A 16,979-nucleotide genomic window follows, 5' to 3' on the forward strand; every position below is an offset into this window, starting at 1 on the left:
TTTGGCGATCTGCTACGACTTTGACAGTCGCCTTAAAATCGCCTAAAGTGGGACAGGCCCTTAAGCCTCCACATCCTTCCTGTGTGAGAAACAGTGCTGGAGGAACTCAAAATGTCAGGCAGTATCTGTGGAGGTAATGGACGGACATTGTTTCAGGTTAGGATAGTTCTTCCATCTAAAGAAGAGTCTTAAACCGAAATGTCATCTGTCCATTCTCTCCACAAATGTTGCCTGACCTGCCAAGTTCCTCCAGCACTTTTTTTTTGTTCAGGATTCCAGGATCTGCAGTTTCTTGTGCCTACTTCCTCTAGTCCGTAGTTCCAACCAGAACTACACACAATACTCCAAATGCGGTCCAACCAAAGTTTGATAAAGCTGTAAAGTATAACACCTCACACTTGCTTGGGTTAAACTACATCTGCCATTCATCCACCCATACCTGAAACTGATTTATATCCTGCAGTGTTTGATACCCTTGAGTTAGCTGTTCTGAATCAAAACTACCATGTCATCATGGATCCCATGCATCTTAATCTTCCGGATCAGCCTACCTTGAGGGACTTTATCAAATGATTACCATACATGTGGACAATATCCGCTGCTCCACCTTATCAATCACCTGTGACACCTACTCAAAAACTCAATCAGGTTAGTAAGTCATGACCTGCCACAGACAAAACCATGCGATCTGTTCTTAATTATCCCATTTTCTTCCAAATGTGAGTAAACGTATTGAAACATATTGACTAAGAGATGAGAGATTGTAGGGCTCCAAAGTGCAAGGGGTGTAGTGCATGATTTGCAACAAAAAAAATGCCTGTATGCAGATACTGTAAGTAACCTGGAATATTAGGGATTACGAATTGTTATTGTTCATTGCTATGGGAAATGAATAGAAATGTAGGGGCTTCAGTTTCAGTTATGTAGTGCCATGATGAAATCGTGTCTGCAATACTGATCTTACTCAAAGGTATTCCTGTCATGGAAGCAGGTCAGAAAAGGTTCACTGTACAAATACCTTGAATGGACAGGTTATCCTAAAAGGACAGGGTTGGTTACAGACTTGGTTTGTATCTGCTTGAATCTAAAAGAGTGAGAGGGGTCTTCACTGAAAGGTAATATCCTGAGGCGTGTTGACAGCTGCATGCAGAACAGCTGTTTTCTTTGGTGGGTGGGGGTGTCTATAATTAGGGGCTGAGATGACAGCCAGAGCAGACATGATTTTATTGAATGGCAGAGCAGTCACGAGGGTCTATTCTTCGTCCTGTTCCTCCTTCATTTGTTCTACTTCCCAGATAGTTCACTTATATTTCCCTATTGTTATTCACAGTAACTTGATTTAAAGATCATAATGATGAATTAATGTTACCAATAACTGGTTCCAATTTGGAGAAATGGCAAGAGCAATGAGGCTTTTAAAAGATTTAGAACAAATTTATTTTGAGATTCCAACAGTTTATAGCCAATATGTTACTTTAAGGGTCACTGTTGTTAGGTAGGCAGCTAATATACCTGCAGCCCAGTCCCACAAACAACTGTAAAGTGTAGATACAAGGAAGTGAAGAATGCTGGTTTGCCAAAAAAGATATAAATTGGTGGAGTAACTCATCATTCGGGCAGCTTCTCTGGAGAACATGGATAGGTAAAGTTTTGTGTTGGGACCCTTCATCAGACTGTAGGTATTAGTTATCTAAATTCAAAATTTGCTTTCTCCTATTTGTCGGATTGTGTGTGTAAAATGGCTGTCACTTTTCTGAATTTAAACAGGGCGTAGATTTCAAAGTTGTTTAAAAAAAATCTAAATGCAGTGAGATCTGGAAATCTGAGATAAAAACAATGGGTTTACACACTAGTGGAGCAGTTAATGCTAGGTGAATTATTGTGGTGTGAGAGGAGCGTGAAGGAGGAGATGGTACTGTTTTGCAGTCAGGCTACCAAGAAGAATAGGTTTCCTTCAGAACCTGTTTAACTTAAGGACTGTACCTTATTCACATGTTCGGATTCTGTAATCATAAGAGTTGGGAGATGAGGATAGTTGGGATATGGAAGGAGGGCTGAGACTAGGAGTGGTTGAGTGCCAGGGAGATGAGTAGATTTGAGATGGAAGAGGGGGTAGAGAGAGTGGAGGATCCGGGATGGGACATCAGATATCATAATCACAATCCCAGGAAGTGGACCAGTTATGTGGAGAGACCACAGTGCCGAGTTTCCTTAAAGCAACCTGAATGGTTGCTCTAATGTTGTGAGTGTTGTCAGCCTCAAGGTCCAACTCCCAGGCAACTAGAATAAAACAATGAAGGTCAAGGGGCCACTTATTAGAAGCATTCAGAATCATGAGGACTTTTGTCGGTGTGTGGAAAACAAAAATGTTTCTATGGGGAAGAGTATCAGTATCCAGTGGACACGGATTGAAAATAGTTAGCAAAAGAACAAAATGGAGATGTGAATGTTTTGGTGTACAAAGTTGTTGTGATGTGAAATGAATCATCTCAAGGGCTGAGGAATCAAATTCTAAGAAAACGTTCTAAAGAACTGGATATATATCAGTAGCGGGAAAAATTTGTAAGGCTTTTAAAGGAAGAGTGTGAAGGTTTGGCCTTTAATTACCGACTGTGTGCTTTGATGTGATATGGATTATATAAGGACGCTATTGAGGGAATTCTGAGGTTGTGTGAAGTGGGATGTAAATGTTCTTTCCATTGGAAATGTTCTTTCCATCTGAAGAAGGGTCTCGACCCGAAACGTCACCCATTCCTTCTCTCCCGAGATGCTGCCTGACCTGCTGAGTTACTCCAGCATTTTGTGAATAAAAACCGTCGATTTGTACCAGCATCTGCAGTTATCTTCTTGTACTTCTTTCCATTGGACACTGGCCTCTGCCTCACAGTCACAGCTGGAGATGGAAATGCGGAACTGGAGCAGGGATTTCCAGGCTTGGCTGTAAGAAGCGCATCTGTCACTTTGACACTCGTTGTTATGATGTAAAAGTATTTTTCTGCTAGATGTTTTGTTGGAAGACACCTGCAGCACTGAAAGAAATGGGTGCTTGAAGTTACCTGGCAACACGATTGTTTATTGCCGAGTGCATGATTGTAGGGTGGAGTGACAGCGCAGGAATCAGCTGCAATGCTGTCAATATTCACGCTGCTGACTGGAGCTTTTTATTCTGGCACAGTCTGAAAACCCTGCTCTGCACCAGTCCATTCATGCATGAGACAAAATCTTATCTTTTAATTTTTTTTAAATGTACACGGTCAGAAAAAAACAGTTTTTTAAATCATAAAAAGGGATAAATATTTTTTAAAGATCTAGTTTCGGAGGCTGCAAATGAGCAAACATTCAGCAGCCTGAAAGCTGGCCACCCCTACTAGAATTTAAATAAAGGTTCAGCCCACAAGCTCTTGATCCAGCAGCTAATAGTGATGGATTTTTGTGTCTGCAAGTTTGAGTGGTACAAGCATAGCCTGGAATGAACAGTTATCTTGTACTCGGAGAGACTGCATTGAAGACCTGACGGTCTGACAAGTTCCAGGCTCAAGAGAGATTAACTAACAAGGAAAATGCCAGAAAGGAGAGTCATTATCAACTCAGCCTAGCCCTTGGGAGCTTAGAGAAATAACCGCGTTAATCAGATCAGATCAAGGCAGACTCCCGACAACATCTTGCATTATGGCCGAAGAGGTAAGTAAAATTAGTTGAAAACTGTCAAATCTCTGAATATTTTGAAAATATTATTGAATTTTTAATGATTTACTATTGAATAAACATAATAAGAATACATTGGATTGGTAGCCAAACGTACACTTTTCATTTATAACATTTAAGTATGGCAAGAATCTGATACTTGAAGATGCAAGGAAATTGATTCACAGATCTTTGCACAAATTTTTCAATCTTGCTTTGCAGAGCAATGCTTTTACTTCACTGCAGATTTTATTTGATTGTGTGTAAAACAATCTCATTTTGAAAGCTTCTAGAACTTCAAGTTAGAACTACAAAATAATGTGAACAATAAATCTGGGCAATGTTTCAAAAGTAACTCCTAACTGGGCATATTGACAGCTGTGTGGTAGCACAGAGGTTAGGTTACAGGGCTAGCAGTAGAGTCCTGGACCATTAATCCAGTGGAATGAGGTTAATCTACTCAACTTCTTCTTTCGTATGTCAACTACAACAATGAAAAGTGGCAATTGGTGCTTCAGAGTGCCATAGTTGCTGCAAATTTTGCCAGTTCCGTAGAACTACCCAGGTTGGACGACGAGGACATAAAGCAGCTCCCACCCCAATCTAATCATGATACTGAGGAATTTAAATTCAAGTAATTAAATAAATCAAGAATCACAGTTAGTTTCAGTAACCAAAACCATGAAAATACCAGTCTGTCTTAAAATTCATCTAGTTCGCTAATTTCCTTCAGGAGTTGAAATGTGCCAACCTTACTCAGATTGGCCAATGATTCAAGACCCGCCAACCTGGTTGATGTCTGAAGAAGGGTCCTGACCAAGAGCATCGTCTGAGCATCCCCTCCATGGATGCTGGCTGACCTGCTGAGTTCCTCCAGCACTTTGTCTTTTGGCTGACGCCTAAAATTGCGTCCTGTGTTCGGGGCAGCTAGGGATGGACAATAAATGTTAAGATTTCTAGTGGTCTCCACATTCTATGAATCCTTTTTAAAAGGGAGAAAGAAGAAAAATGAAATTAGGAATTGCGATTAGTTCTATCAATTAAAAAGCATTATTACGGTATAGGTTATTTCTTTTAATGTTATATAAAGTTTAAAGGAGGACAGGTGTATATATAATTACATAAAATCTACAGAAACTCACCATTTAGTCCAATTGACTACACCCAATGTTTTGGATCTGCAACATTTTCCTCTCTCCCACTTCATTTCTAATTTATCAACAAGTCCCATTTATTTATTTCTCCTTTGTGTGGTTATCAAGCTTTTAGTTAAATGTTTAAGTGCTAATGGTTTCTCTCAACAGCCTTTTGTGGGGCAAGTTTCAAATCCTCGCCAGCCTCCAAGTGAACTTTCTTCTGAATTATCCAGGTTCTGTAGGAAAAAAGAAGAGGCTCAATGGGCTGGAAGACCTATCTCTGTTCCCATGTTGTGCCTTTCTTGTTGCATTTTCCCTCATCTATAATCAATCACAAGCAGTGTATTTATGATCAGTTTCACTTACGATTAATTTCTGAGCCTAAGAAAATGCACAAATAGAGGTTCCATCGGTTCCATCTGTTGATCCCACCTAATTACCGGAACACTGATTTTAGGAAGGCATTACGGGATTTTGGCTTCGTTTGCCTATAGAGGAGACCTATCTAGTTGTTGCGAGATTATATATTGAAAAGCTTGATACCAGCAATGACCTCGGCATTGACAAGTTTGTATCTGTTCCGTAAAATTGTCACTTATTCAGAAATTTTACAGAATTAACCTCTGTCATTCCAGTTAGTATTTAACATTTTCATCATTTCAAAACTAAAATGAATTTTTCGGCCAGGATTTTACCCGAAACAAGAAGAAAAATTGGACCTTAAATAAACCAGCAATGATTGAACAGAATAAGCCGTGTACCACTCCTGTTAGTATGTTCCTTCAGAAAGCTCGTTCTCATTTATTTCCTTTCAATGAAATGAAGAATCCGAATTTTCCCAATCCCTTTCCTCACAACAATTCTCTGACACCAGAGAGGACCTTCTCTGGATTGCTTCCCTTTACGTATTCCCCCCACTACGAATAAAGGCTAGCACTGGATGGCAGACCCAAGCACCGTGTAGTGCGATGATGAAAGTACCAGCTTTATTCAATGCTGATTTGGCAACTTTCTGAATAGATATACTTTTCAGCTGCGTAATATTTCTATTTGGGCAAATTAAATTTCAAATGTGGCTGTATTTTTATTTTCAATACCATTGACGACTTGAGTTCATTGGAGATCTTACATGGACTCCTCAGTTCTAAAATCTATTCCTCACTCAATCATTATTGTATGTGGGGAGAAGATGCCTGATACACTCGGCTCTTCAGGAGAATTCAGCAACTTGGAATAGAGATCTCAAAAATATCCGCTTATGGATGACTGCTTCCCAGCACCTGAATGTGTTGCTCTCAGGTTGACAAACAAGGCCTGGCTGATTCCCCCAGAGGTAGCACCCAGTTTCCATGTACACATTTCCATAAGGATATAAAGACAGTGTTTTAAAAAATAATTATCACATGGGTGACACCAGAGAGATTACACATAATAGGAAAGATCTTAGGGTTCATAACAACGTTGGCTGATGGAAGTATTGAAAGGTATGTGAGATTTTGAAAAGAGTAGATATATAGAAGGTATGATGGAGAAGATAAAACCAGTCACCAATAAATATAGGAGGGAACTCAGAAGAAACCTATTTTCCTTGAGAGTTATTAGAATATGGACCTCAGTGTCTTATGGAATAATTGAGGTGAATAACAAAGATGTGTTCAAGGAGAAGCTGGATAAACATATGAGGGAGAAAGGAATAGAAGTTCTGCTGCTTGTATTAGATAAGGTCAGGTGGGAGCTGGTCCATGTGGAATTTAAACTCTTGTCGTAAACTAGTTGAATTCAATGATCCTTGCTATGTTATACATTGTATGCATTTGGTTTGGTGGCAGGAGGCAGAGGTGATGGTGGAGGGTTTTTTTTGCTGATGGTAATTTCTTGTGCATTAATAATGGGAAAGGGCAGTTGACCATTGCCGTTGCACTGGTTAGCCTACGATCAGTTGGCACTAGGAGCAGTACCAATCCATCAATCATTTCTTCTGCACTATCTGGAGGAGGTGAGGTGGAGGGACTGAGGTTTATATTCATAATGTCCCAAAAGAAGCCCGGGTTCCCATTCCACTCTCAGAGATGGTGGCCATATCTGCCTGCTATTGGTGATTCATACCTGGAGCTGTTGGGATTTGGCGAACTACAATACAGGATCTATCTGGGTAGTGATGTGCTAAAACATTTCCTCTCCACCACCTCCCTCTCCCCCACCACCCACTCATCCCCATCCCCTTGCATCCTCTAACTCTACACAGTCGGATATTTTCTGTTTGTAACTTGGCATTTTGATCCAGGATCTGTTCCTGATTTTTTTGCGAGTTGCTTGCTTCCTTGTGTACTTCCTGTCTTAGCAATTGGACAGTAAGGATGCCAGTACAATCCTGCCACCCCTTATTAAATCTTCGTAACGTATCTCCTTGATTTTGTAATCTTTGGTCCTTTGCTTAATAGTTGTTTTCCCTTTGGCCAACCTAGGATGGCTGTTTCTGTTTTATTATCATATCATATCATATATATACAGCCGGAAACAGGCCTTTTCGGCCCTCCAAGTCCGTGCCGCCCAGCGATCCCCGTAACATTAACACTATAACACTATAATTTACACTTCTGAACATTTTCATTCAGTATGCAATTATAATCCTCATTACACGCTTGTAAAATTGTCAGGATCTCCGTCACCAAAGGTTTGTCATCCAACAAACAATTTAACATCATTTCCAGGTGAAAGCTAACTGGGTTCTTTTTCCATTCTCACTTATTCCAGATACATCATTCCTTATTTTTAGTGCAATGGTCCAAGTTTTGTCCATTCTCACAAAATCATGTTCTGTTTGATTCCTATTTCTGTTAGTTGATTCCTATTCCTATACCCAAATGGTTGAGGAATAATAATTGGATTATTGATTTAATGAGAAGAGACAATCACACTGTAAAAATTAATTAGGTTAGACCCACTGCTGTAACAACTCTCACAGTTTACTGTCCTCATGGGTTGGTTTGTCAGCAGGTTGCAGCTTGAATCTTCACAGTTGCCTTCAAGAGTAGATTAGGGTGTTAACTGGCTAGTAGACATTAAGGTCCATTCAAATGGCTCCACCTCCTCTCATTCTCTCCATCAGTATCTGTCCTTATATATCTAGTTTTAGGTGCGAATGAAACTTTACATCAGATACAGCTTGATTGCATTTGTTATTTGAATAGTGCAATTGTAGGTAGAGAGAGGCACAACATAAAGCTCCTGGGCTCTTAACCAAATCATCTGATCCATGAGATCATTCATTTAGTCTTCCGTTTGGACATCCTGTTAGTTTCTTTCTATTGCTCATCAGAACCCACAGGCTCCTTTCCAGACCTCTTATTAGGCCCATCTATGGCTGCTGTGTCGATAACCGCATTGTATTCTGGCAACACATTCAATTACTGCTCAATTCTTTGTTAGCTAAACAGATCAGAATGTCTGATGCATACTTATAACCTTTTATCTTTAACTTAATAGGTTCCTAATGAACCCTAACTTCTTGCAAATTCTATTTTTAGGTTCTGCTCATGATAAGTGCAACCAACCACAGATGTATGGCAACTTAACAAAAATTACAAATCTGAAAGGAGACAACAAGAGAACCCAGATAGACCATTCATTCTGTGCTACCATTCAACTGGATCATGGTTGATATAAATCCGTGGAATCACAACTATAACCAGTCTCGAAGGTATTTATTCACAAAATGCTGGAGTAACTCAGCAGGTCAGGCAGCATCTCAGGAGAGAAGGAATGGGTGACGTTTCGGGTCGAGACCCTTCTTCAGACTGTTTGTGAATAAGTTACTCCTGCTGAGTTACTCCAGCATTTTGTGAATAAATACCTTCAATTTGTACCAGCATCTGCAGTTATTTTCTTACTATAACCAGTCTCGTTCTCTTTCCAAACACATTTATGTCCTGCAGCAGAGCAACTTGCATTTGATGTGCTAGTGCTGCAGTCATGTGTTAGGAGAGACTTTTGCTAAAACAATCCAAAAGTAATTCTACTGATCTCCAAGATTATGGATACTAGAACTTGGTTCCCTTTAGCAGATAAATCAGTAGAGTTTTCATCGTAAAATGAAAAGTAAATCTTCACTTTGTTTCATATTTCTCGTCATTGTTTCCCATTCATGCCATCTTCATTCTTGGTGGTTTTAACATCCTTCCCCGAATGGAGTGCCTGAAACCACACAAAAGTATCTAAATAATCAATAAATTTACAATTTACTGATTTACATGCATATGTGTACCTTGTATATGTGAACTCGTGTATCCCTGACCATGGTTACTACCGTGGTTCATTGTTTAACCAGAGCTCCATCACTTTTGATTCTGCTTCATGGTTTATTGCGAAAACCTTTATAAGGACGCTTCCTAAACAGACCAGGGAATTCTGACAGAATCCGCAGAGAATGAATGTTCCTGCTGCAGTTTTTTTAGTAATTGATAAAGTGGGACTGACGCAGGACAGTTGGCAAAGGAAGATTATAATCTTCAACTCACACAAATGTCTTTTCAGGTGATTCCTTGGTTTAATCATGAAACCCCTCTGTAGTAACAGTGAAGTTCCCATCCCTTACAGTTACTAGCAGATGCAATCATGTCAGCTTTGTGGTGGTGACAATCTGCAATTTATATGACATTTTTTTAAGAGAGTAAAATCATTCCATAATACTTAATTGGATCAAAACTTGGCACCAAGCCCACAAAGAAATCAGAGGGCTGTGATTATATGCGAGCTATGAACTTCTATAGATTGCGCCTTTGATTCCACTATGGTCTTCAGTTTTTGCACTTTTATCGTTACCAATTATTACATTTATTAACTTAATGAGATTGTTCGGTTATTGTTATTATATATTTTATCTATGTGTATTGCGTTTATGGACCTGATAAGCTACTGCAAATAAGGAATTAATTGTTCCGATGATGGTCCACTCTTGACTTGACGCTTGAGCCTGTTTTAACAAGTTTCAAATTGCTTTAAAGTGGTTTTAAAAGGCGGTGTGAAGGAGGAAAACTATGCAGAGAGCTGACATTTAGGATCAATATTTGTACTCGGTATTTAAAAAAACTTAGAAAATAGGTGCAGGAGGAGGCCATTTGGCCCTTCGAGCCAGCACCGCCATTCATTGTGATCATGGCTGATCATCCACAATCAGTAATCCGTGGCACCTAAAGAGAGAACGGAGCAAAGAAAATCAGGGATATTTGAGAGATTAGGAAAGTGTCCGTGCAGCCCTTGCAAAAGGTGCTATTCCCCTTTTTTTCTGATCCGGTTCACGCTGGGTTTGGAAGTTAGTGCCCTCATGTCCGACATGTGGCAGCTTGCAGATTGGTTCTGTGTGTGAAACAATTGAGCTTCTTGTACTGAGCCCACGTAACACCATTCTCCAAGTCTGAATGGACAATAAGTGGCAGCCTTGGCTTTACAAGTTTAGTGCACAGTGTAAAGATTAGTGCAGTGTTTCAGTGACTCTTTCAAATCTGCATTTTTAGTGACTCCAATTGTACCAATACAATGATCAAATGTTTTAAAACAAATTATTTGTTCCAATTGGTCAGAAACCTATCTGATAACTTATCCTTTCATTCCTGATTCCCTTTTCCCCCTGAATTTATCACCTTTGTACATGTGATTTGACCAGACTTGATTTAGTGTGACTTTTTAGAAAAACTCCCAGACTGGATCAGCCATCATCTTTAATGAACAAAGGACTAAGATACCTCTTGGGTGAAAATTATTTTTAGTTTTGGCATCTTTTACTATCCTTTAAGTAAAGAGATGGCTCGTGTCAAATTAGATTTTAAGTAAGTGAGGGACGAGAAAGAAGGATGTGCTGATAGTGGGTGATAAAGTCAGGGTATAAAGGAGAAAATGGGATTTAAGGGTTAAGGTGTATGTGACCAAATGCTACATGAAGATGAACTGTAACTAAATTAATTCACGAAATGCTGGAGTAACTCAGCAGGTCAGGCAGCATCTCAGGAGAGAAGGAATGGGTGACGTTTCGGGTCGAGACCCTTCTTCAGACTGGTCACGACCCGAAACGTCACCCATTCCTTCTCTCCTGAGATGCTGCCTGACCTGCTGAGTTACTCCAGCATTTTGTGAATAAATACCTTCGATTTGTACCAGCATCTGCAGTTATTTTCTTATAATAATTATGTCACTAAATTAAAATGCATACCTCAGATGCCTGCAAGTCTATCTCTGTGTAGATGCCGGCTTGAGATTGCAGAAGGGGTGTTGTAATCTTACAAAGGACAGGAAACGGATACAAAGGAAGAGCACAGAGTAGACTGAGCCTCTTAACAATTACCATAAGGTTGAGCCCCAGGAAGATGTGTTTATGTTAATAGACTGAGCCTCGTTACAATCACCCTAAAGTTGAGCACCAGGAAGATGTGTTTATGTTAATAGACTGAATTAATGACGTCGGACAATGGCCAGTGATAGTGGGTGATGATTCATTGAACTCCTATCCTCTGCAAGACCACCTGTGTGGGGTGTCTGGTTCTGTTATCGCTTCTAAAAACCCATTGTATTTGGTGTATAAAAATGTTGCTGAAACACTCTGTAGGTGAGTGGGGTCTTCGAGTGACTGCTAGCTCTCCCACTCCCACTGGCGTAATAAAGATTCTAATGTTTTACCACTTTATGGTATTGTTGTCTATTAGAATCGAACTTTAACAAGGGAGATGAGGTTAGTGTGGAGCGTATGTATTGGCACAGACCACTGATCCTTGCTGAGAACTTTGTGTAATTGTTTGTGATATGGAAGTGTAATCTGGTAGATTGCAACACTCCTTCCCTTGGTTCTGTTACACTGTAGAATTTGTTATCTGGATAGTAACAGTACAGATTGATTTGTACCAGCATCTGCAGTTATTTTCTTATAATATTGTTACTTACTTTGTTTCCTTCACTTTCATCACCGGCATTAACTTCTCTTTTTTTTAAACAATGTCTTCCATTGTTTCTTTTAATTGAAGGCTGTTAAGCATTTATAACCATGTTAAGGAACTGATCAGCCATGATCTGACTGCATGGTTGAATGAGCTGGGGATAACTGAGTGACCTTCTCCTGTTCCTATAGATTATTCTCCTCCTCGATCCTGATGTTCCAGGTTCAGATTCCATGATGATTCCATCAAAACTTTACTAGCTGGCCACTATCGTTCACCCGAAGGTATTTATTCACAAAATGCTGGAGTAACTCAGCAGGTCAGGCAGCATCTCGGGAGAGAAGGAATGGGTGACGTTTCGGGTCTGAAGAAGGGTCTCGACCCAAAACGTCACCCATTCCTTCTCTCCCGAGATGCTGCCTGACCTGCTGAGTTACTCCAGCATTTTGTGAATAAATACCTTCGATTTGTACCAGCATCTGCAGTTATTTTCTTATACCATCGTTCACCCTATGTAAACTGGAAATCACCTGAAACTCTGCTGTTCAAACTAACTCCAGCTCCCTGAGCACTCCTGTGCTGAGCTGACTCCATCGACTTTTAGAACAGTATCATCTCAATTTTGCTTTAAAATCTGCCCATTGCTTTGTTCCTCTCCCCTTGATCACTGTGATCTCTCCAACCCTGCAATACCTTTCGTTCCCTCCCTCATGCACTCACACGTTTTTATCATTCATTCACTGGTGATCTTGTCTTCAGTTGCCTGGTTCATAAACTCTAGAATTTCCTCTCTGCCCCTCTACGTCCCTCCCTTCCTTTAACACACTCCTTGAATCTGCCTCCTTGGTCATCTGTACTAATACCTCCTTGTATGGTTCAGTGTAAAGATTTGCAGATAAATCTCCGGTGAGACATCCTGGCAACATAAGCAGAAGCAGGAGTAGATCACTCAGCCCATCCCTCCACTTTGCCTACCCTGCCATTCAATAGATCATGGCTGAGCTTTTACCTCAGTGATGTCTTCCTCTACCAACCTCGTGTTTTGATCCCCTTTATATCCAAAACCCTATCGATGCTCACCAACTGAGCCTCCTTAGCTCCCTTGGGCAGAGAATTCCAAAGGTTCACTCTCTGAGTACAGAAACTACTCTTCTTGGTCTTGAATAGCTGACCTATTGTTTTCATACTATGTCCTGAGGCTCTAGGCATCACAATTTGGGGAAACATCAACTCCACTTTAAACCATGTAAACAAATTATTTACAGTATTTCAATGAAATCAATTTCCATTCTTCAAAACTGTAAAATATGAAACAATCTACCTAATTCCTCCTATTAGAATAATACTCCATCTCATGTATTAATAGTACATCTTTGATGTTGTTTCCCTATTGCAGACATATTCTGCACTCTGGTGATTTTCTCCTCCTACTACCTGTTGTCCTACCTGTTGAACCTGTGTATTGTTTGATTGTACTCGTGCATAGTATGATTTGATTTAACTAGATAGCACACAAACAAAAACTTTTCACTGAATCTCAGTCCATATGACAATAATAAACTAATACCAATGCCAAGCAGTTGTGACAGTAGACTGTTGAAGTGAGAGGTTAAAGATATCCGTGACGATTGTGGCCAGTTGATTGGAGCAAGATTTCAGTACCTATCCAGGAACTCCATCTCGGCCTTCACTTTCTGAGAGTTTACCCTCATGAAAGCAGATCTGACTTCTGCCACCTAGATGTATGCAACAAAGCCAATAGAAGATGTGGTTAGGAGGGGCTTTGTTTGCATGTTCAAAATGGACATAAAAGGCATTGTGCAAATCAGTTGAGATACGCCATTGCCAGAGATTGCCACCAACATCATCGTCTGATGGCATTCAGACCCTGCCATAGTTGCCTGGCAACCACTCGATTAAATTGAGGTTATTTCGGAACTTTCTCTTGGCATCTCTCTTTTGGAATCTATCTTATGGAGATCGTACCTGCTCTTCTTGTACAGTGCAGAGTAATTCTTCATGAAAGTCTGGGATCTGGATTTTAGAGAGTGAATCTCCCTGTTTATCCAAGGTTTCTGTTAACAATGTGCTGACTATTATTCCAAATCTGCTTGCACCAACAATTAAAGAACAAACTGTTTTACAAGAACGGGGTTCTGATGCCAAGGTGGAATGTATCCCTTTAAACTAAAGTATAAAATCTTACCATTTTCATTTAAATTCCTGTCTTTGGCTTTTGTTCACTCCTGGGTTCATTTCCCGTGAACTCCTTTCAACTTACTAACCTCTCCATTTCCAGGCTCCTGTCTGTACAAAATTCTCATGCTCCCCATGCTGATGTAAATCTTTGCTTGTTGTCCAAAAAATCAGAAAGATAACCAGGCATTTACTGACCTTCTCCACATTTTGTTTTTAACTTTTTTTTATCTGGGTACATCTCAAAATGTATATAAATTAAGCTTTAATGTTCAAGACTGTCTAATTGTCATATTTACTGACAAAATGGAGCAATGAAATTCTTACTTGCAGCAGCATAAAACACATGACACACAGATAATATATAATAAAGGGAAACAAATCGTGAATGTGAGTCTTTGATAATGGCTGCCTTTTTGAGACAGTACCTCCTATAGATTGCTTTGATGGTGCGGATGTCAGTACCTGTGATGGATCGGCAGTGTTTACCCCTCCCTGTGATGTCCTTCATTCCTGGGCATGACTGATTTGTGATGCTAATGTTCAGACAAGGGATGCACAAAAAACTGAAACTGAATTGAAGAACTTCAAAGTTTTGAAAACTAAAACACAGCAGATGCTGGAAATCTTAAAACAAAATGTTGGAAACACTCTGTAGATCAGGCAGTGTCCGTCTTGCTCCCTGATCTACAGAGATTCCAACATTTTCTGTTGACCTCAAAACTTTGATCTGCAGACAATGCAATTTAAAAATTCATGTCCTCCTTCATGTTTGGCTATGGGTGTCAGAGGTTATGGGGAGAAGGCAGGAGAATGGGGTTAGGAGGGAGAGATAGATCAGCCATGATTGAATGGTAGAGTAGAATTGATGGGCCGAATGGCCTAATTCTACTCCTATCATTTATGATCTTATGATCCCATCTTTAAACTGCCTCACCTCAATCTGTCTCCCTCACCCAATCCTACAGCCTTCCATGTCACTGTTACTAATTCTCACTCATTGTACTCCAGCTTGAAAAAATGACTAGCCTACCATCAACATTAGTTGAGTATTGTATCTTGTTTAGATTTTCTCCTGTAAACCTTGTCGAATTCGCAAGATCAACTGTGGTCCCGATATCAGAAGGCCAGGAATAATCAATCACTGATTGGTTTCAGGGCTGTTTGAAACATGAGGGTTTATTTTTCAGGGCCTTTCCTCAGAGAAAGAGGACAAAAAACCAAAGTGATGTCATTAACAATACAAGAATCTGCACAGCAGAGTGTTTTGTAGGCTTCAATGTAACATGACCCATTGCACTTTTAGATTTATAGCCGTAGACAGTTTTAAAATGTGGCACGTCCATGCTGCTTAGCAACATTGCATCCCAGCCTCAATCATGGCTCAATGAATAGCAACCATGTTTGTTACTTCCACGCTAAGCTTAGTCTGCTAAATGTGTATGAGAATAATCCAATTCACACTGCATGTGCCTGAATGGATTTAGTGTAAGTGACACCATGTATTGTAAGTAAATCTTATTTTCATATTTCCTCACAGCAGAGAGAAGCTGTTTCAGCCCATCTAGTCTTTGCCACTCACATAGTAGCCCCATTCTACAATACCTTTCCCAGTAACCCACCCTCACCACATCCCCATGAACTCAACCCAGATTTTACCACTCACCTACACTTGGTGCCTACCAAACATCGTGGCTTTGGGATGTGTGTGGAAACTGGAGCGCCCAGGGGGAACCCACACAGGGAGAGGGAGCAAGTTCTGGTCAGCTGGTACCCAAGGTCAGGATTGAACCCAGGACTCTGGTACTGCAAGGCAGTAGTTCTACTGGCTGCGTCACTGTGCTATCCAGGTGTTAAATGGAATAGAAGTAGAATGGAATTAGACTAGATTGGAATTGGCACAGAGTGGAGCTGGTGTGAGGGCATATTGTGCGAATGGATTGGAATTTATTGGGCGTTCAGGGAAAATTGTTATGAGTGGAATCAGAGTGACTGGAATAGGTTGGAGTGAAATTTGAGTGAAGTGAAGTTAAAATAAAGGAGAATCAATGTGAGTGAGATTGGTATCAAAGGAGGGCAATGTGGGCGAGTGTAAAGGAGGAAAGGAAAAATGATGAGTGAAAACGGAGTGGGATCAGTGCAAATGGAATTAGAGCAAACTGCCTTGATGTGAGTGGAATCAGAATATAGCAGCAATACATCAGTGTGTGTGAATGTGACATAAGTGGAATTGAAGTACAGGGAATCAATACAACGGAGAATCAATAAGACAGGAATTGATAGAAAATGCAGTCACTGCGAATGAAAGCTGATTGGAGGGAAATTGGAGCGGTCTGAGGAAGTCTAGTGGGCCAGGGGGAAGGCAAACATCCATTGATTTCTCTGCACTTTAGGCTGGGAAATCTTCCAACCATTTGACAAGTTAAATGATCCATGCCCTTTGGGCTCATTCATTTTAATGGGAGAAGAGTAAATCCAAGATAATTTCCTTTTGTTATTTAATTGTGTATATTTTCACCATGTCCTCACTTCTATTATTTTTAGAGGAGTTCATATTTTTCAATATCTTTGAATGTTTACTCCAGGAATATTACTGACTCTGGTTTGAGAGGGGTAACATCATGCAGGGCTGTCCATAAATTTGGTGTTACAGGAGGTGCTTGCCCAACAAAGATAAAATCTCTGTAGCCTGTGTGATGATAACATAGGCTGCAGGTGGATGAACAATTTGATCAAAACAGGCACCAGTTCATCTCCATTAACAACTGTAAATCCCCCACCGCTCCCCTCCCCCAAGGTGCCCCCCAAGGCTCAGTCCTTGGCCCTCTCCTCTTCATCCTCTACCTGTTCCCCCTTGGTCAATTAATCCGCCGTCATGGTCTCAACTTCCACTGCTTCGCCAATGATATCCAGCTCCTCATCTCCACCAAGTCAATCTCCACCACCACACACTCTACACTGACAAACTGCATCACTGAAATTAAATCTTGGCTTCAATCAAATTTCCTCAAACTCAACTGCAACAAATCCGAAATCATCA

At 40.3% G+C, this 16,979-nt stretch overlaps 1 protein-coding gene across 2 annotated transcripts in view; it reads left to right on the plus strand.

Annotated features, from left to right (window-relative positions):
* Positions 1-3,455: 3,455 nt before the first annotated feature.
* Positions 3,456-16,979, plus strand: part of pip5kl1 (phosphatidylinositol-4-phosphate 5-kinase-like 1) — a 40,204-nt gene continuing 26,680 nt past the window's right edge. For both annotated transcript variants that reach the window (XM_078426009.1, XM_078426010.1), the window contains exon 1: positions 3,456-3,681. Coding sequence is in view for 1 of the 2 variants with exons in the window: in XM_078426010.1 (XP_078282136.1) it covers positions 3,670-3,681 (12 nt within the window). In the remaining variant the exon portion in view is untranslated. The remainder of the gene's footprint in view (positions 3,682-16,979) is intronic.

The sequence above is a fragment of the Rhinoraja longicauda genome, chromosome 31 (assembly GCF_053455715.1).
Source record: "Rhinoraja longicauda isolate Sanriku21f chromosome 31, sRhiLon1.1, whole genome shotgun sequence".
Taxonomy (NCBI): Eukaryota; Metazoa; Chordata; class Chondrichthyes; order Rajiformes; family Arhynchobatidae; genus Rhinoraja; species Rhinoraja longicauda.